This window comes from Pyxicephalus adspersus, chromosome 5, assembly GCF_032062135.1.
Source record: "Pyxicephalus adspersus chromosome 5, UCB_Pads_2.0, whole genome shotgun sequence".
Lineage (NCBI taxonomy): Eukaryota > Metazoa > Chordata > Amphibia > Anura > Pyxicephalidae > Pyxicephalus > Pyxicephalus adspersus.
Window position 1 is genome coordinate 12,594,871 of NC_092862.1, and position 15,220 is coordinate 12,610,090.

Here is a 15,220-nt window from a genome sequence, read left to right on the forward strand (position 1 = left end):
TCGGGGAAACACGGTAACCAATAGATTAATGAGACATGTGGAGTTTAGAGGGAAAATTACTCATTACCAAGAAGTGCAGATTCTTTGCCTGTAAAGGATATTCTGTCATTTTGCTGTTGGTCTCTTGTGCCTGCCGGCATGTGTGTGAAGACTGTTTTTTTTTCTTTCAGGCATACTATACTGAGAAATGCAATATTGTATGTTACATTTACACTCTATACATGTTATCAAAACCAAGTAAAGTTGGAGAGAACCCTTGAATGGAATGGTTTGAGCTTGACACTAAAACTTCTGCCTTTTGGTTTTTGTACAGCTTTTCCGTGAAGCGAGACGGACCGTTCCTAGCATCCTGTATATTCCACACATTCATCTATGGTGGGAAACTGTTGGCAACACATTGAAAGCGACATTTTTCACTCTCATAAAAAGTATACCATCATTTTCTCCTATCCTTCTCTTGGCCACATGTGAAGTGGAATATGACAATCTAGACCCAGAGGTAATAACTCTATTTTTGCATGAAGGAAACACTTGACGGGAGGGGAAGGAATGTTAGAACTCTGGTCTGTTCTTACTTTCTGATAGGATAGTAATGGGAAGATAACATGGACAAACGAAAACTACTTTTTAGTAAAGTGATGTGGGAATAGAACATCTGGTAGTGTGTTAATGTATGTGCTAGGTTTCTTGTAAATATAGGTCAGCAAAAATTCATATATTTTTTTTTTTTTTTTAATTCTTCTGTAGTTACAAGAGCTGTTTGTGGATGATTATGGGGAGGTTTTCCATGTTCAATTACCAAACAAGGAAGACAGGAAAGCTTTCTTTGAAGATCTTCTTTTGAACCAGGCTGCTAAACCTCCAACTTCCAAAAGAAAAGCAGGTTAGTCCTATCCTGAAATGGTGGTGGGGGTGTGGATAAATGTATCAGAAATGTTAACAAATTGTTTTTCAATCAGTTCTTCAAGCTCTAGAGGTGCTGCCAGTGGCTCCACCACCCGAGCCTCGCCCACTGACTACTGAGGAGCTAAAGCGACTGGAAGAGCAAGAAGAAAATACCCTTCGTGAACTAAGGCTTTTCTTGAGAGACGTCACCCACCGAATTGCTATTGACAAACGATTTAGGGCTTTTACTAAGCCAGTGGATCTTGAGGAGGTAATCTGGATAATTTGTCGACTTAACTTGTGTTTTTGAGTATTTAAAGAAGGGGTAAACTAAGCACTGTTTGGCCGTATGGAAATGACTAGATCTCCTTTTTAAAGAGTATGTTTTGGCAAATCTCTCCACCCCTCTTTGTTCATGCTGTCCTGCTGCCTTGACTCCCAGGAGCCTGCTTACATCCTACATGTAAGGATAGTGCTTTTGGGGGTCGTGCCTGCATCATTTGGTACTGTCCTACCAGAAACTGTACCTGCAAAGAATTAGAAGCCTGATGTAACATTGCATCAAGGTAATCACAGTTTGCTGGAATGTCCTTTAGAGGGGTAGTGGGAAAGTGACGGTGAATTTGGGTTTTGAACAATACTTTTAAATTGACTTTGTATAGTTTGAGGAGCTTCAGATTTGTTAGCTTAGAATCTGGTTTTTAACTTTTTCATATTTTGCAGGTTCCTGACTATGTTACTGTTATTGCTCAGCCAATGGACCTCTCAACTGTTATAAGCAAAATTGATCTGCACAAGTATCATACGGTAAAAGAATACTTGAAGGACATCGATCTTATCTGCAGTAATGCCCTGGAGTACAATCCAGACAAGGACCCAGGAGGCAAGTTACCTTTTTGATGCAATTGAACAACCCTCTCATATGTGCTCTAAACTTAAGTCTGTTTCTTTTACACTGCTTGTAAACTCATCAGGGTAGCAATAAGGAAGGATTTGAAGTTATGTTTACAAATTATTACTGCAGTGCCTATTCTGATTAAAAATGTGTGTGAAAATATGGATGTAAGTTTCACTCTGTATTAACTTTAGGAGCAGATAATCTCAATGTACATAAACTCCTGTGCTACATAAATGTGGTTCCACTACTAACCTAAACAATTTTGAAATGACTTTCACTGAAATGTCAGCCTCTGCTTGCATTTTTCCCCCTCAATGTTCTTGTTTGAATTTGGTCTTTGTTCATGATTAACCAAAATATGAATGCAATAAGGCCCATGCCATAGAAAGCATACTTATTTTTGCAAAACTAGGCATACATACCAATGTGAGTTCTAGTTCTTAGTCCCCCACTATCAAACTGATACTAGCTATATGACACTAGAGTTATAGTCGAATTCGCTAATACTGCTGAATTTGTTGTGTGCCTGGAAGCCTCAATTTAACTTTTATCCCCCCAGATCGCATGATCCGCCACAGGGCATGCTCGCTTAAAGACACTGTTTATGCAATGATTAAACAAGAGCTTGATGAGGAATTTGAGAAGCTGTGTGAAGAAATTCAGGAATCTCGCAAAAAGAGGGGTAAGTCAAATCTTTAATGTACCTGAGATAAGTGGTCATACTGAATCTGTTCTTTTTCATGCACCTGCTTTCAACCTGCCACTCCAACAGTGTGCATTTCAGTTCATCTGACTTACTGGTGCCGCAGCATACAGGATTAGGCGACCAGCATTTACTTACTGTCACACTCTGTTTGCTACCCTTGCATTGGAGGTACTCACTCACTGCAAGGGGTAAATGTGTTTGTCTCTGGGCTAACATTTATTATTATTATACTGGATTTATATAGAGCCAACATATTACACAGCGCTGTACATTAAATAGAGGTTGCAAATGACAGACAGATACAGACGGTGACACAGGAGGAGAGGACCCTGCCTTGAAGAGCTTACAATCTGGGAGAAAATAGCACTTTTACTTGCCTTATTTCCTTGCTATCACGCTTCCTCATGAAAGGCCCCCTCTCTGCCTTCTGCATTGACAAATTAGAATGTTTGCTTTTTCATGCGAGAACACAGTATTTTACTGACTGCAAAAGATTGCAACATGGATATAGAATGATACATGAGTAAGCAACATACAATATAAGCATTCTTGTTTTCTACAACACAGGTTTCTCCACTTCAAAGTATGCACCTTCTTATTATTATGTGCTTCCTAAGACTGCAAATACACAGGATGGAAAGAAAACAGACATGGAAAAACTACACTCTGAAAAAGTAACTGGAACTGCAGCTCCTGTTGCTTCCAGTACACCCAGTACAGGTGAGTTTAGTCAAACATTGCTTTAAACTTGATATATATGCTTGTAAACTCATCTGGGTAGCAATAAGGAAGCATCTGAAGTTATGTTTACAAAATATTACTGCAGTGCTTATTCTGATTAAAAAGTTTTAAACAGGTAAACAGTAGTGTTAGCATGTGGAAATCTGGATGTAAATTTCACTGATGTATATCATTTTAAAGTGCATCATCAAAACTAAACACAAAATCAGAAAAGTATAAATGTATGAATTTTAAACAGTTTGTTCCTACTACACAGCCACTTTGACCTAATCACCATTGGCTACCACATCTTCATCTGTTTTTCAGCACTTGAGACTCGGTTGTCTAAACCAGCTTGAATGTCCTGGGTCTAGACATGGTGGGCAAGACCTGCAGTCCTAGCTCATAATCGCAAATGTTTAGGGGTCTAGTTTTTTTTTTGGTATTTACCTTGGTTCAGTTGTGTTGCCCCCTCACCTGAGGAAGTTTTTACCCCAGTCATGTCTGACTTTGCTTCAGCTCAACCATTTATTACCAGCCTTCTATCTTGGCGGCCACGAGCGCCTCATCCTTGACCAGCAGGACTTGCTGAATCTAGTCAGTCTATCTGACGATAGTGATGTATGTCTACCATTGCTCCTAGGCTTGTTGTTTCAGAAGGGGAATTTGATTTAGATTGTCGGATCATCAATGGCAGTTATAAATTTGAGGTATAGACAATTTGTAAGGCAGGTTTCCTCAGTTTGTCTTGCCTGGACCCAGGGTAGTGGTTTCTACAATAGGAGGTGATCAGGACCTGTTAACATGCTGTGGATCACTAGGCATCCTTGTTCAACAAACTAGACAACTTTTGTTTCTTAATCATAGAGGCTTCTACCTCCCATGATTGGGTTAATGGTTTCTAGCATTCCTCTAACTTGGGAATGCTGAAGCTGCTCTGTCTTTCCCTTTTAGATACCCAAAAACTAAGCCTGCTGACCTTGCTGGCGAATTTGATATTTTCAATATGATAGCCATATTGCTGTTCTGTGGACGAGAGTGGTATTGGAAATACAAGAAAAATACAAGCCTACCTCCTGCTAATTCTACTAAGCAGTTGAAAAAAATACTTCTAAAAAGGTTGCTTGGTCATAAAAAAAAAAAAAATCATTGATGTCGTCCGTGAACTGCAGCTGTCTGTTTTTCAAGCTGACGCCTTTTGGGGTTTCCCCCAGACACTTGACAGTTCATAATAAAAACCTATTTTCCCCTTAAAACACAGGAAAGAAAAGATGCAGAAGACGAAGTCGCTGGAGTTTTGGCTGTTGCTCTAAGAAGAAGAAAGCGGCATCAACTGTTCGTAGTGACAAAAATGAGGCAGAGAGTGAAGCAGATCCTAAGGAGTTCAGCCTAGATCAGACAGAAGCCGAACTCACCTATGAGTCTTCAATGGAAGCCGAAAATTCTAACCTGGATGTCAGTGGGCTAGATAAGGAAACAGAAGATTCTATAATTGGAGGTGCCAACTCTAAGGACCTGACTGTGGAGGTTGGCAAGAAGCAAGATGAAGTCCCATCAACAACAGTAAATGGGGACCATAAAGAATTAAGTGGTATGTATAGAAACGTTACTGTTATTGGCTATGACTAAAGTGGATCTCTGCCCATAAGTAAAATTTCTTTTAGATAGTGCTCAGACTCTCCTTTAAAGGTCTGACATTTATGTAAAGTGCTAGCAGGAGAGCTGAGTGTTGGGAAAGATGGTGTGTGTAATACAACAGTATTTGGTAATTTTTTTTTTTTTTGTGGCATGGCTGAAGGTAGGCATCTTCTTGTCCAAAATGTGCAAGTATGCACAGGCATACTGCATGTCTTAAATGTGCCGTCCTCTGTTTAGAGCAGGGGTGCCCAACAGGTGAATTGTGATCAACCGGTAGATCACAAGGGCAACATAAGTAGATCGCGTAGCCCTGCTTTTCAAAATTAACTCTACCGTGCACAGATGTAAGTCCAAGTTTTTATTGTTGGTAGATCATTGTGACTTGGCCATTTTAGGTAGCTTGCAAGCCAAAAAAGTGTGTGCACCCCTGGTTTAGAGCTATTTGAGAACTTAATTTATTTTTCAAGAAATCAAAAACTACAAAACTTTTTTTGAAAGAAAGTTTAAATTATTTTGTTTGTACAAAGTGACGGATCTCTGAAAACATCTTTTGTTTATGGGACAAAATGCACTGGTAAACTGCAGTTTCTGTGGTGCTAATTTGATTAATGCCTTAGGTTAATGTTTTCACATCAAAGCAGTAGGCGGATAATCTGATAGTTGTAACTTCCATGTGGATCAGTGCGCATATAGGGCAGTTCTAGTAAGGGTTCTATTACTTTACCTGATCTGTTGATAAAGTAAACTCTAATTGTTTAAATTTAACGTTGCTCTTAGATGTGTGTGTTCTGAGAATGACTCGTGGACGACAAATGCAAGTGGAACAGCAGAATCTTATGAGCGTGGATAAAATTATGGATGTCCTTTCTGAGCCAGTACCACCATTCCATGTGGATCACCAGAGGCTCAAGGTATTTTTCAATATTTTTTTTCTTATTTTAAAAAAAGTACTAAATCTGAGGGTTGTCGTTAATGCCTATCTGAAAATCTGTTAGCTGGTAATTAGGACTCACAACAGCATGCAGAAATAGATGTTATAACTTCTGATCTGTGTACATGTTTCACATCTGTAACCTGATTCGTGTACTTCCATGCTGGCACCTGACATTTAGTCAGAAATATGTAGGCTAACATAACTACCTGCAGGGGCTGGAAACTACTGAGCATAGGAACCCTTACATTTTTTGTTTTTTATTTTAGGAACTGCTGGAAAAAGCTGTAAATAAAACAAACGGATATAACATAGTTCAGTTGGAAAAATTATATGCTGTGCTGAGCCAGTGTATTTACAGACATCGTAAAGATTATGACAAGTCTCGGTTGATACAGGTATGATATTTTACTGTCTGAGCTGTGGTGTCCATGTTCAAGCAGTAGGATTTAGGGTGGTTTGTTTTTACTATCCTGTTTACTATTTTTTAATCCGCCTGTTGCTCAAATCGTCAAATGGCAGCGATTAGGAGTGGTGTATGAACAACGTTCTACCTGGCTGTATAAAAATAAGTGTGCGGCTCTGTATACTATTTCTGAAAGTTCTTAAAGCCACATAGAGGAAGTCTTGTAACTTTTTACTTTTTTCTTCTTTGTTTTAGGAATTGGATCAAATTACCAACTTCAGGATCTGAGATGACAACTGTAATAGTTTTAACTTGCCTTAATGTTCTCTTTAATATATGCAATGTTTATTTGTACATATATTCTGTAACATGTGAATGAAATTGGGCCTATTTTCATAAAGTATGACCTTGTACTGTATATAGTTAAGTTGATATTTTACCTTCTTGTGTGTGTGCTTAAAACGAAAATCCTAATTCTGCACTCCAGCAATTCTGAAAGTTTTGCAGAGCTAAAGCGCAAATTTTAAATTGTCCACAGTAACGCCTATGATTTCTGCTAAAACCTGGAGTCTTCCATCTAGCCACTAACATTTTCATGAGCTGATTTATGGTAGTGTTGAACCAGAGTTGCTTTCTGAGCCATTGACCCGAAACCAGTCTTCAGTAAGTAAAGTTGGAAGACTTGATTTGTGTTCTTGTAGCACAGTGACCCTAAAAATTTAAACTATTAGAGGAGCATGACAACCAGGCTGTGAATATTTTTAGTTTTACAGTAAGCATCCTGTGTGTCTCACATCTGAGGCCTTCTTTAAACTTCTTGCATAGCACTGAGGAATAAACAAGTACCTTGTTTAATATGTGTTTGGCATAAGCAAAGCTGTACTTTGCATCTAAGGACACTTAGTGCTATTTTTTTCCACTCATACATGCAAAATGTTTGATAGGAATTACCTTTTGCCTTTTCTTTCCTTGTAGTTGAGACATTTATCGCTAGCACAGGCCTTTACAATAATTCTTAAGTTTGTATACTGTACGATGAGAGAGATAAATCTTCAGATGAAGACAAAATAAAGTAACCGGTCTGCTTCTAGATCGCCATTCTGCTTTCGATATTGGCAATGTTCAAATCGGTGGTGCTAGTATAAAACAGTGTTCAACTTCACTGAAAAATGTTCATTCATTATATGTCCCAAGTTTCTATATCGAAGTCCCAAAAAGGTTGACCACTAAATATGGACATTACACTCACTGACCCAATGATACAGTTCCTTTCTATTGGTGCAATGAAACCGTTCTGTTGAATGCAGTCCCGCTATTGATGAACCATACTGAAGCTCAGTCAGGTAAGTATAAAATCTTAATACCAACTTAAATTTAAAGTGTATAATTTACTGCTGGGTCCTCTATTATTTCGCACTCCCAATTTGACTTGTTGGATATGTTGATCTCCAGTTAAATCACAAATCCACTACCAACAAAAGGGTTTTCATCCAGCAGGTTTAAAATCCAAGTGACATAAGACCATATTAAAATATTTCCAGACTGGTAAAATGGATATCAATAAAATACTTTACAAATACCATAGAGAGCACTGACTCTGATGTTGTATCTTGTAGGTACCAAACACCACCTAGGCTGAGTTTAAGCTCAGATTTATAACTTTGATGAACAATAAAGAATCCCTTTGTTGGTGGGACTGCGGAATAAATAGGATTCTGCGGTGGATTTTACACTTTTAATAGATCTTTTATTGGATCTATTTGCAAGTTGGCAATGTTTTATACTTGCCTAATTGGGTTTGCGTATGGTTCAGCAATAGCAGGTTTGCATTCAACAGCGTGTTTCAGTTTTACAAGTATAAAGAGATTGTATCATCGTATCGGTGAGTGTATTGCCCAGATTTACTAGTAAACCTATTTGGGACTTTGATCTAAAAAATTTGGGCCATTTTGCTGATTGAACATTTTTCAAAGAAGTTGAACACTTGTGTTTTATAGTAGTGCCACTGGTTTAAACATTTGACATTTTAGGAAGTGGTTGACCTTTACACTGTGCTGCTTTATATATATTTAAGCATATTAAGTATACAGTGGTACCTTGGTATAAGTCCTTGATCTGTTCCAGATCCTTGGATTTATACCAAACAATTTTTTCTGATTGAAAGTGAACAAGGGTAGCATGAGATGTTATGACTCTATCTGACCCATACAAGTTCTAGCACACGAGTCTTATTCCAAACAAAGGTTACTGTATACCAAGCAAATTTCCAAACAGGTCTTTTGCCAAGTTGGACTTATACTGACGTACCACTGTATATATTTTTTACTGCTTTCCATATTGGATGTTTAGAAACGCATGGGGTGGCTAAGAGTAGTGGGCATATTATATATATATTTTTTTTTTTTTTTTTTGGAATGGGTGTTATAGTAAACATTTAAATATGTCCAAAGGGTTTTCTATTTACTTGTAAATGATTTAAATTTTTTTTCTTTCCTTCTGCTGTTTACTTAATTGTAAATCCCAACAAAAATTAAAAACTACCCTTGCAATGTAGCTACCCCTTCCCAAGTGGTAAATGCCTGTTTAGGTCTTAAGTATTTAACCCTTGCTCCCCTGGTGTGCTGTTTTTGAGGCTCCGGGCCATATGGGAGACTGCAGAGCCTGTGCCTGGCCCACAGAGCACTGAAAAGCTTGAGGGGTTCTGTCCCATTAAAAGAGGAAGCCTGCTGGAATAAGTACTTTTACAGTAACTTGCACAAGTGTTTAATACTTGCAGTGATGGGTAGATTCACTGCAAATTATTTTTAATTAATTGCTGGAGTTGTGCTTGAAGTAAATCAGATCCTATATTTTTAGTGCCAGCACCCTTATGTAATTTTTTTACTATACTTATATAATCCACTGGTTTAGCTCCTCTAGGAATTTTATAATGCTCTGCCCATTCCAAATGTTTCCAGGTTGCCAGTCATAGAATGCAGAGTGAGAATGATGTCTTCATATTCCTGGTTTGCAGGCATCCATCTCTACATAGTACAGTGCAAATTGCAGATATTGTAAATAGAACAGAACGCTGGGGTCCTGCACAGACCAGCGTGAGACAATTATACAGACATGAGGTTTATAATTGCAAAACTTATTTTTGCAAATATTAAAATACTTATTGCGGTAGGTTTGTTTTGTTGGCTGTCAAGCCAAAACTTTGTTTTGGATAAAGTAGAACAACTATACAATCTGTAGGGGTTTTATTATTTTCTACACCTTCAATATAGATTACTATTTACTATTACTGTGTTTTTTTTTTTTACCAGACAGTAAGTTAGGGATACCTGCAGCAAAGTTGGCAATAAAAAACAGCTGATGGTAGGTACAACCCGTTTTACAGAAAAAAAGTGACAGAAGGTAACTTGTGTTTTTCTGTATAGAAAAGGTAAAAAAGTATTCTCACTGTCACAGTAAATGGAACCCCAGATGGCAGTCATAAAAGCCAGGGCTTTTTTTTTCTCCATTCTATCTAAAACTAAAAATTTTGTTTACCAATACAGTTTAGTATTTATCTACTTCTAAATTTGGTATTAAAAATCTTTTTAGCTTTCTGTGTAATATAACGGAAGAAGGTGTGCATATATATAGTAGGAAAAACAATGACCAGGTAATTGTCCATTCAGCTTCAGGACTTTTCTTTTACCTGGATTTGTTTAGTTCTTCAGCAATTGCCTCATCCTCTAAACTAAAAAAAAAAAATATTGCTGCTAAAATATGAATTCTTAATATTGTATGAAATGAATATAAGCAATCTATGATAAAATTACCAATATTAATTACAAATCCACGATTGATGAGCACTATTAAATGTCTGCACTGTGTCCCAACAAGCTGTATTCAAAAACTCCAAAGTTTATAAATATGTTGTCATCAAGCAAGAAAACCCAAAAGCTAACCAGATATTACCCAAAATGAGCTAATTGGAAATGTCGCATTCCAAATAAGATTTCCATCTCAACTAAATTACACGGTTAAGGAGCTTTTTACGTATAATTAAATATTGGTGCATATATTTTAACTGTGTGGTAATGTGCTGCACTTTGGTGGTGCTACCTATTTTTCCACATTTTACCAAGTAAAACTTCTGGAGGAGTCAAAATTCAACAAAAGAGGAGAAGCTGGGGTTTTTTTAGGCAGTGAGTAGTTTTTTTATTATTAAGGTGATTAGTATAGCAAAAACAATTTGGTGATAGGTACATACAATAGTTTTATGGGGTGGGGAACCATTTGACTAAACAAATTGAATCCCTAGTTCAATAGATAGTGGTTAGGTTGACATTCCCAACAATTCCCAACACGTTACACCATACGGCTTTCTAAGGGGATATGGGTATGTTAGGAACATTATCACTTAGTCACCATATGGGTTACGTGATAGCATGAACAAAAGTTCCTTAAAGGGAAGGTGGGATCTAATGTATTCAATGGTGGTGTTTTAAATAGGAGAATTGCTGTAGGGGAAATGGTCGATTTGAAGATTGCAGCCGTATGGTCACTAAGCGATGGGGAGCCAGTTAACCTAACAGCATGTTTTTGGAGGAAACCCACATTGCGCAGGGAGAATATTCATTTTAGTTCTGTTTAGTGTGCTTAATATCCTTTTTCATATTTTGGCACCAGTATTTCAGTTTGATGAGTATTGCTGCAGAACACATCGGTTATAAATATCCTTATATCAGATCACCAATTTATATTTCTGTAACGCCTTTAGCACAGGTAGGCACGTCATTGTAAGAGGAACCAGAGTGGGAATGTTTAATATCTGAATATCCCGGGAACTATTTATTTACAAAGCAGGGCAGCCAAATGAGAAAACTAAATGATGATAAAATAAGATCCACTTACTGGATAGTTTTTAAAATTCTAAATAAAATATAAAGGTTTTTTTTATTCTGAGTGTTTTTTTTAAAGACCATTTGGAAATTTTACCTCAAAGACTGGAATATAAATCATCATCTAAATTTTTATCAGCGCTGTCAAACTTTCACATTTGTTTTTTTAGAGTATTTACTACAGCTCTATTACAAGATTGTGATGCTCAGATACATAGAAATAAGCAGATTGTGTACTGCTGGCAGTGTGTGTTTTGATGGAATGAAATTTCAGTTTTCTGCTTAACCTAGAAGTGTATTTAAGCATCTGTATTTTTTTATAGATGTCTGTCTTTATTTTGTGTTTACTGTTACACATTTTTAAAGGTTATTACCTGAAAGTCACTGTTGCTCTTCATGAAATTCCATTAAAGCAACTGATTATCAGTGGTGTACACTTGTCTTGTCAGTAGAAGCATCTTTGCTGATGTATCCGAAATATTGCTAACGTTTTAAAATGTAGAAACCACAGTTTTGGTCTATTTGAATTTTCTCTGGTGAGGTCAGACCAGTAAATGGTAAATTCCAATCGGTGCCTGCTGCTATATCATGAAACTTGTGTGTTTAGTACAAGGTGAAAAAAAAAATTTTTATTACTGTCCCAGGTTCGAATCTCAGCCAGAACACTATCTGCATGGAACTTGCAGGTTCTCCCTGTGTTTGCTTGGATTTCCTCACAAATCCTAAAAACATGCAGTTAGGTTAATTGGCTTCCCCCTATATTGTCCTTAGACTGTATTAAGGACAAATAACTATGGTAGGGACATTAGATTGTGAGCCTCTGAAGGACAGCTAGTGAAATTACTATGGACTTTATAAAGCACTGTGTAATATATCAGTGCTATATAAATACTGTGTAATAATTTAGGCTTAGCTCAAATGGAAAAGAAACCCTCAGCTATGCATTGCATGTGCATTGTCTTGAATTCATGCAACTTTCTAGTGTCAGTGAAGCGTAACAAACTTGGGAACATGATCTCTGTTGCCTACAACCTAAGGAAGTGTTTCTTGACCCTAACATGGGATTGACCCCCTTCTGTATTTACTATTTCCCCAACTCACAGTATAAAAACAAAAGCGTTTGTATCAGTTAAACTGACCTGAGAGGCACAAGTTGCTGATTTCTTGAAGAACCCCCAGCAACCTCTGGAGGAACCCTGGTTTGAGACGCGCTAGTCTAATGGTTCAGGTACCTTCTGCCTGCATTTGAGATGATTCTAAAGTTGTACATGGACAGGGGCCTGGCAACACAGGCCTTAAGCAAATTGCCATTGAAAGATACTAGATAACTGCACTGAAAAACTAGGTAGGAAAAGGAGACATTAGGTCTCACGCAGCTAATGACCTTGGCTACATATTATTTTAACATTAATAATGTCTTACCAAAATATGTATACTTTTCATGAGGTCATAGAGCAGTGCACCCTTTACAGGGCATCCCTCTAAGGTGAAATGCTGGTTAAGGATAATCATCAATAAGTGATGGTCAAGCACTGACCGTTGTCCTATTTGTTGTGGGATTTAGAAGACATCTTCACGCCTAATCTGAGGTCTCTACTAGCTTTTCTTTTTGTGACTGTCTGCCAAGGTGTCAGGTAAGCACAGGTGAGGCTACTTGGAATTGTAATTGATTTTTACAGCTAAGTTTTTTTAATTTATTATACATAGTTATTTTGTTATTGCGTTGTTACATACAATAAAAACATGCAGGAAAAATGCATTCACAGCAAGCTGCATGCTGTAGGGTTACCAATTATTTTACTTGCAAGCCTGTTATCTTTTTTACTCTTTGAACTAAACTGACAATATTCATAAACTGTAACAAACCATATCTGTGACATAATGGCCCTTTAACTGTAAGCAACAGACAATGTCATTGACACATCTAAATGTTAATCATGGTCTTCTATGAAAAGGGGATACAAGTTAAAGGTTTAACAAAAAGTGTTTATTTATGCAGTCAGTCTGTGTAGAGACTGTTGATGGTTTTTGCTATTTACAGCTGAACACTAGAGGGCAGCAGAGTGTCTAGCTAGTGGTAAATTCTTGCTTATAAAAAAAACTTCAAATTCCATCATTCCTTGCATTGTGGATCATGAATGTGGGTGTTACACCTGTAGTCTCAGCTCTCCATAGCAGAGGATGGTTACAAATAATATTCTGAAAAGAGCGTGAATTGTAGCCATGGGCATTAAGGATATGCACATCTGTATGTTTACTATTTCCAACCAGCAGGTGGACCTCTTAGGCTCCTTTTACAAGTTAATAATAGGGATAACTTTTTCTCACTATAGTTGGAGTAGGGAATGTGTGTTTTTTTTTCCTCAGTCCCATTCCCATAGCTTTCACTTCCTGTACTGTTGATTCAAAAGGGTGTAAAAGTAATTCTCTCCAAAGTATGATAAACAACCTTTTAGATTGGTCATTGTGCAAAATGCAGACACAACTCTGCTCTGAATTCAGGATCAGCGCTGCATAGTTGTCACCAATTCACTAGAAGCTGGACTTTACTGGTGCGCTCATTTAGGTATTTGTGGAGTTTGCAGGTGAATTAGAAGAAAATTTTAAACTTGGATGTACTTTTGCAGCAGCACTCTTCTTTATTGGAGCCATAGTTCTCCTTCATGCCCCCATCTTGCCTGCTCTATTCAGACAAAACAATTTGTAGATTCATTCACCATTGCAATCTAATTTTTTAAAACAATGGTTTGCAAAATCTCCATCTGTTCACCATATAATAAATGCAGCTTTTTATAAAAGACGTTCTGTACAATGGAAACATTTCCCAATTACTGTAATAATCTGTTATCAGATGCCACACAACTAACAGCGCGAGATCAATTGCTGCTAGAAAATGAAAAGGCAGCGATCCAAATGTCTTCCTGATCATGTGTAATTTTAGTTATAACATCAGATGAGGCAGCCTGCGCCTTTAGCAAAGGATGCAGATTTTTGTTTCCCACGTTAGAGGCTGAATCAAAATGAATATCAGAGCTGCCTATTTCTAATAATAAAACGGCAAAAGCACAGGTCCTGGAAGATTTGGTTTTGGTATTTATTTGAATATTGAAGGATAATTCAAAAGTTATGGATTGCATATAATCACAGGGCATGGATGTATTCTTAAAGAAACAAGCACGGATGCTACTAATAGTTAGACAGAGGCTACCATTGTTGTCTGAATGTGCTGGCGTCTCCTTTTTAGAAGGAGCGCAGCATTAGCAGTTGTTGTTTTTCTCTCACTACTGCTTTTCCTATTGAAAGGTTGTGGAATATGCATTAGGAAAATGTAAGTATTGGAATATAAATGTAATAAAGACAGAAAAAAGGTAAATTCAGGGCTTAATTAGATCTAAGTGATGCATTAAGCTTTGCGTTAAGGCAGCCCTGTGAAATGAATGAGTAGGACATGCACAACAACTAAGCCATAAAAAAGAAGTGACTTTAGTTTAAATCTAACATAAGGTGACTTTTTTCCCCCCCGCATAGTACAATGTAGATGTGTTGGGGTGCCATTCAAAACTGGAAATAAAAGGCGCTGTAACATGGCATTGCATGTTATGTGTGTTGCCCTGCATTATCACAATGCAAAGGTATAAGTGGGCCCTGAAAATCTGACAAATATATATCTGACAGCAAATTAAATGGCTCATAGGTAATGTGGGCATTCTGTATATTATATGGGTACAGAAATGCTATTTCATCTATGCTAATACCAATGGTATCTCTCTTACAACAACCCTGATTATGGGACTAAAGCAAAAAGAATCAAGTGGATTTGGACTTTTATTTTCTTACTTAGGGCCAACATACATATGTTCTGCTGCAACTTCAACTTTATTATGTGCTGAACAGGGCAGCCCATTCATAAAATGCTCCACAGAACACCAAAAATTGGACCTGCACTATTTTTGGATGCATCTTGGCCCCTGATGTGCATTATTTCAGTGTTACACGGTGGCCCAAGCTATTTGTTTATCTTAGACTTTCCCGTCCATGACGCTGATTGTTTTGCGGAGAAATCACACAGCAGAGAATTCTTTTACAGAACAAATACCAAATCTACTGGCAGGAGAAATAGATAATAATAATGTAATACCAGAAAATCATCAGTGGAGGAGAG

At 37.4% G+C, this 15,220-nt stretch overlaps 1 protein-coding gene across 1 annotated transcript in view; it reads left to right on the forward strand.

Moving 5' to 3' along the window:
• Positions 1 to 11,484, forward strand: part of ATAD2 (ATPase family AAA domain containing 2) — a gene marked incomplete at its 5' end in the record, with an annotated part of 26,910 nt that extends 15,426 nt beyond the window's left edge. Inside the window, 10 exon segments of the mRNA XM_072410671.1 lie at positions 314 to 499; positions 748 to 883; positions 960 to 1,156; positions 1,609 to 1,768; positions 2,343 to 2,465; positions 3,057 to 3,209; positions 4,471 to 4,800; positions 5,625 to 5,758; positions 6,048 to 6,176; positions 6,440 to 11,484. Coding sequence (XP_072266772.1) covers positions 314 to 499; positions 748 to 883; positions 960 to 1,156; positions 1,609 to 1,768; positions 2,343 to 2,465; positions 3,057 to 3,209; positions 4,471 to 4,800; positions 5,625 to 5,758; positions 6,048 to 6,176; positions 6,440 to 6,472 — 1,581 coding nt within the window.
• Between the last annotated feature and the right edge of the window lie 3,736 nt (positions 11,485 to 15,220).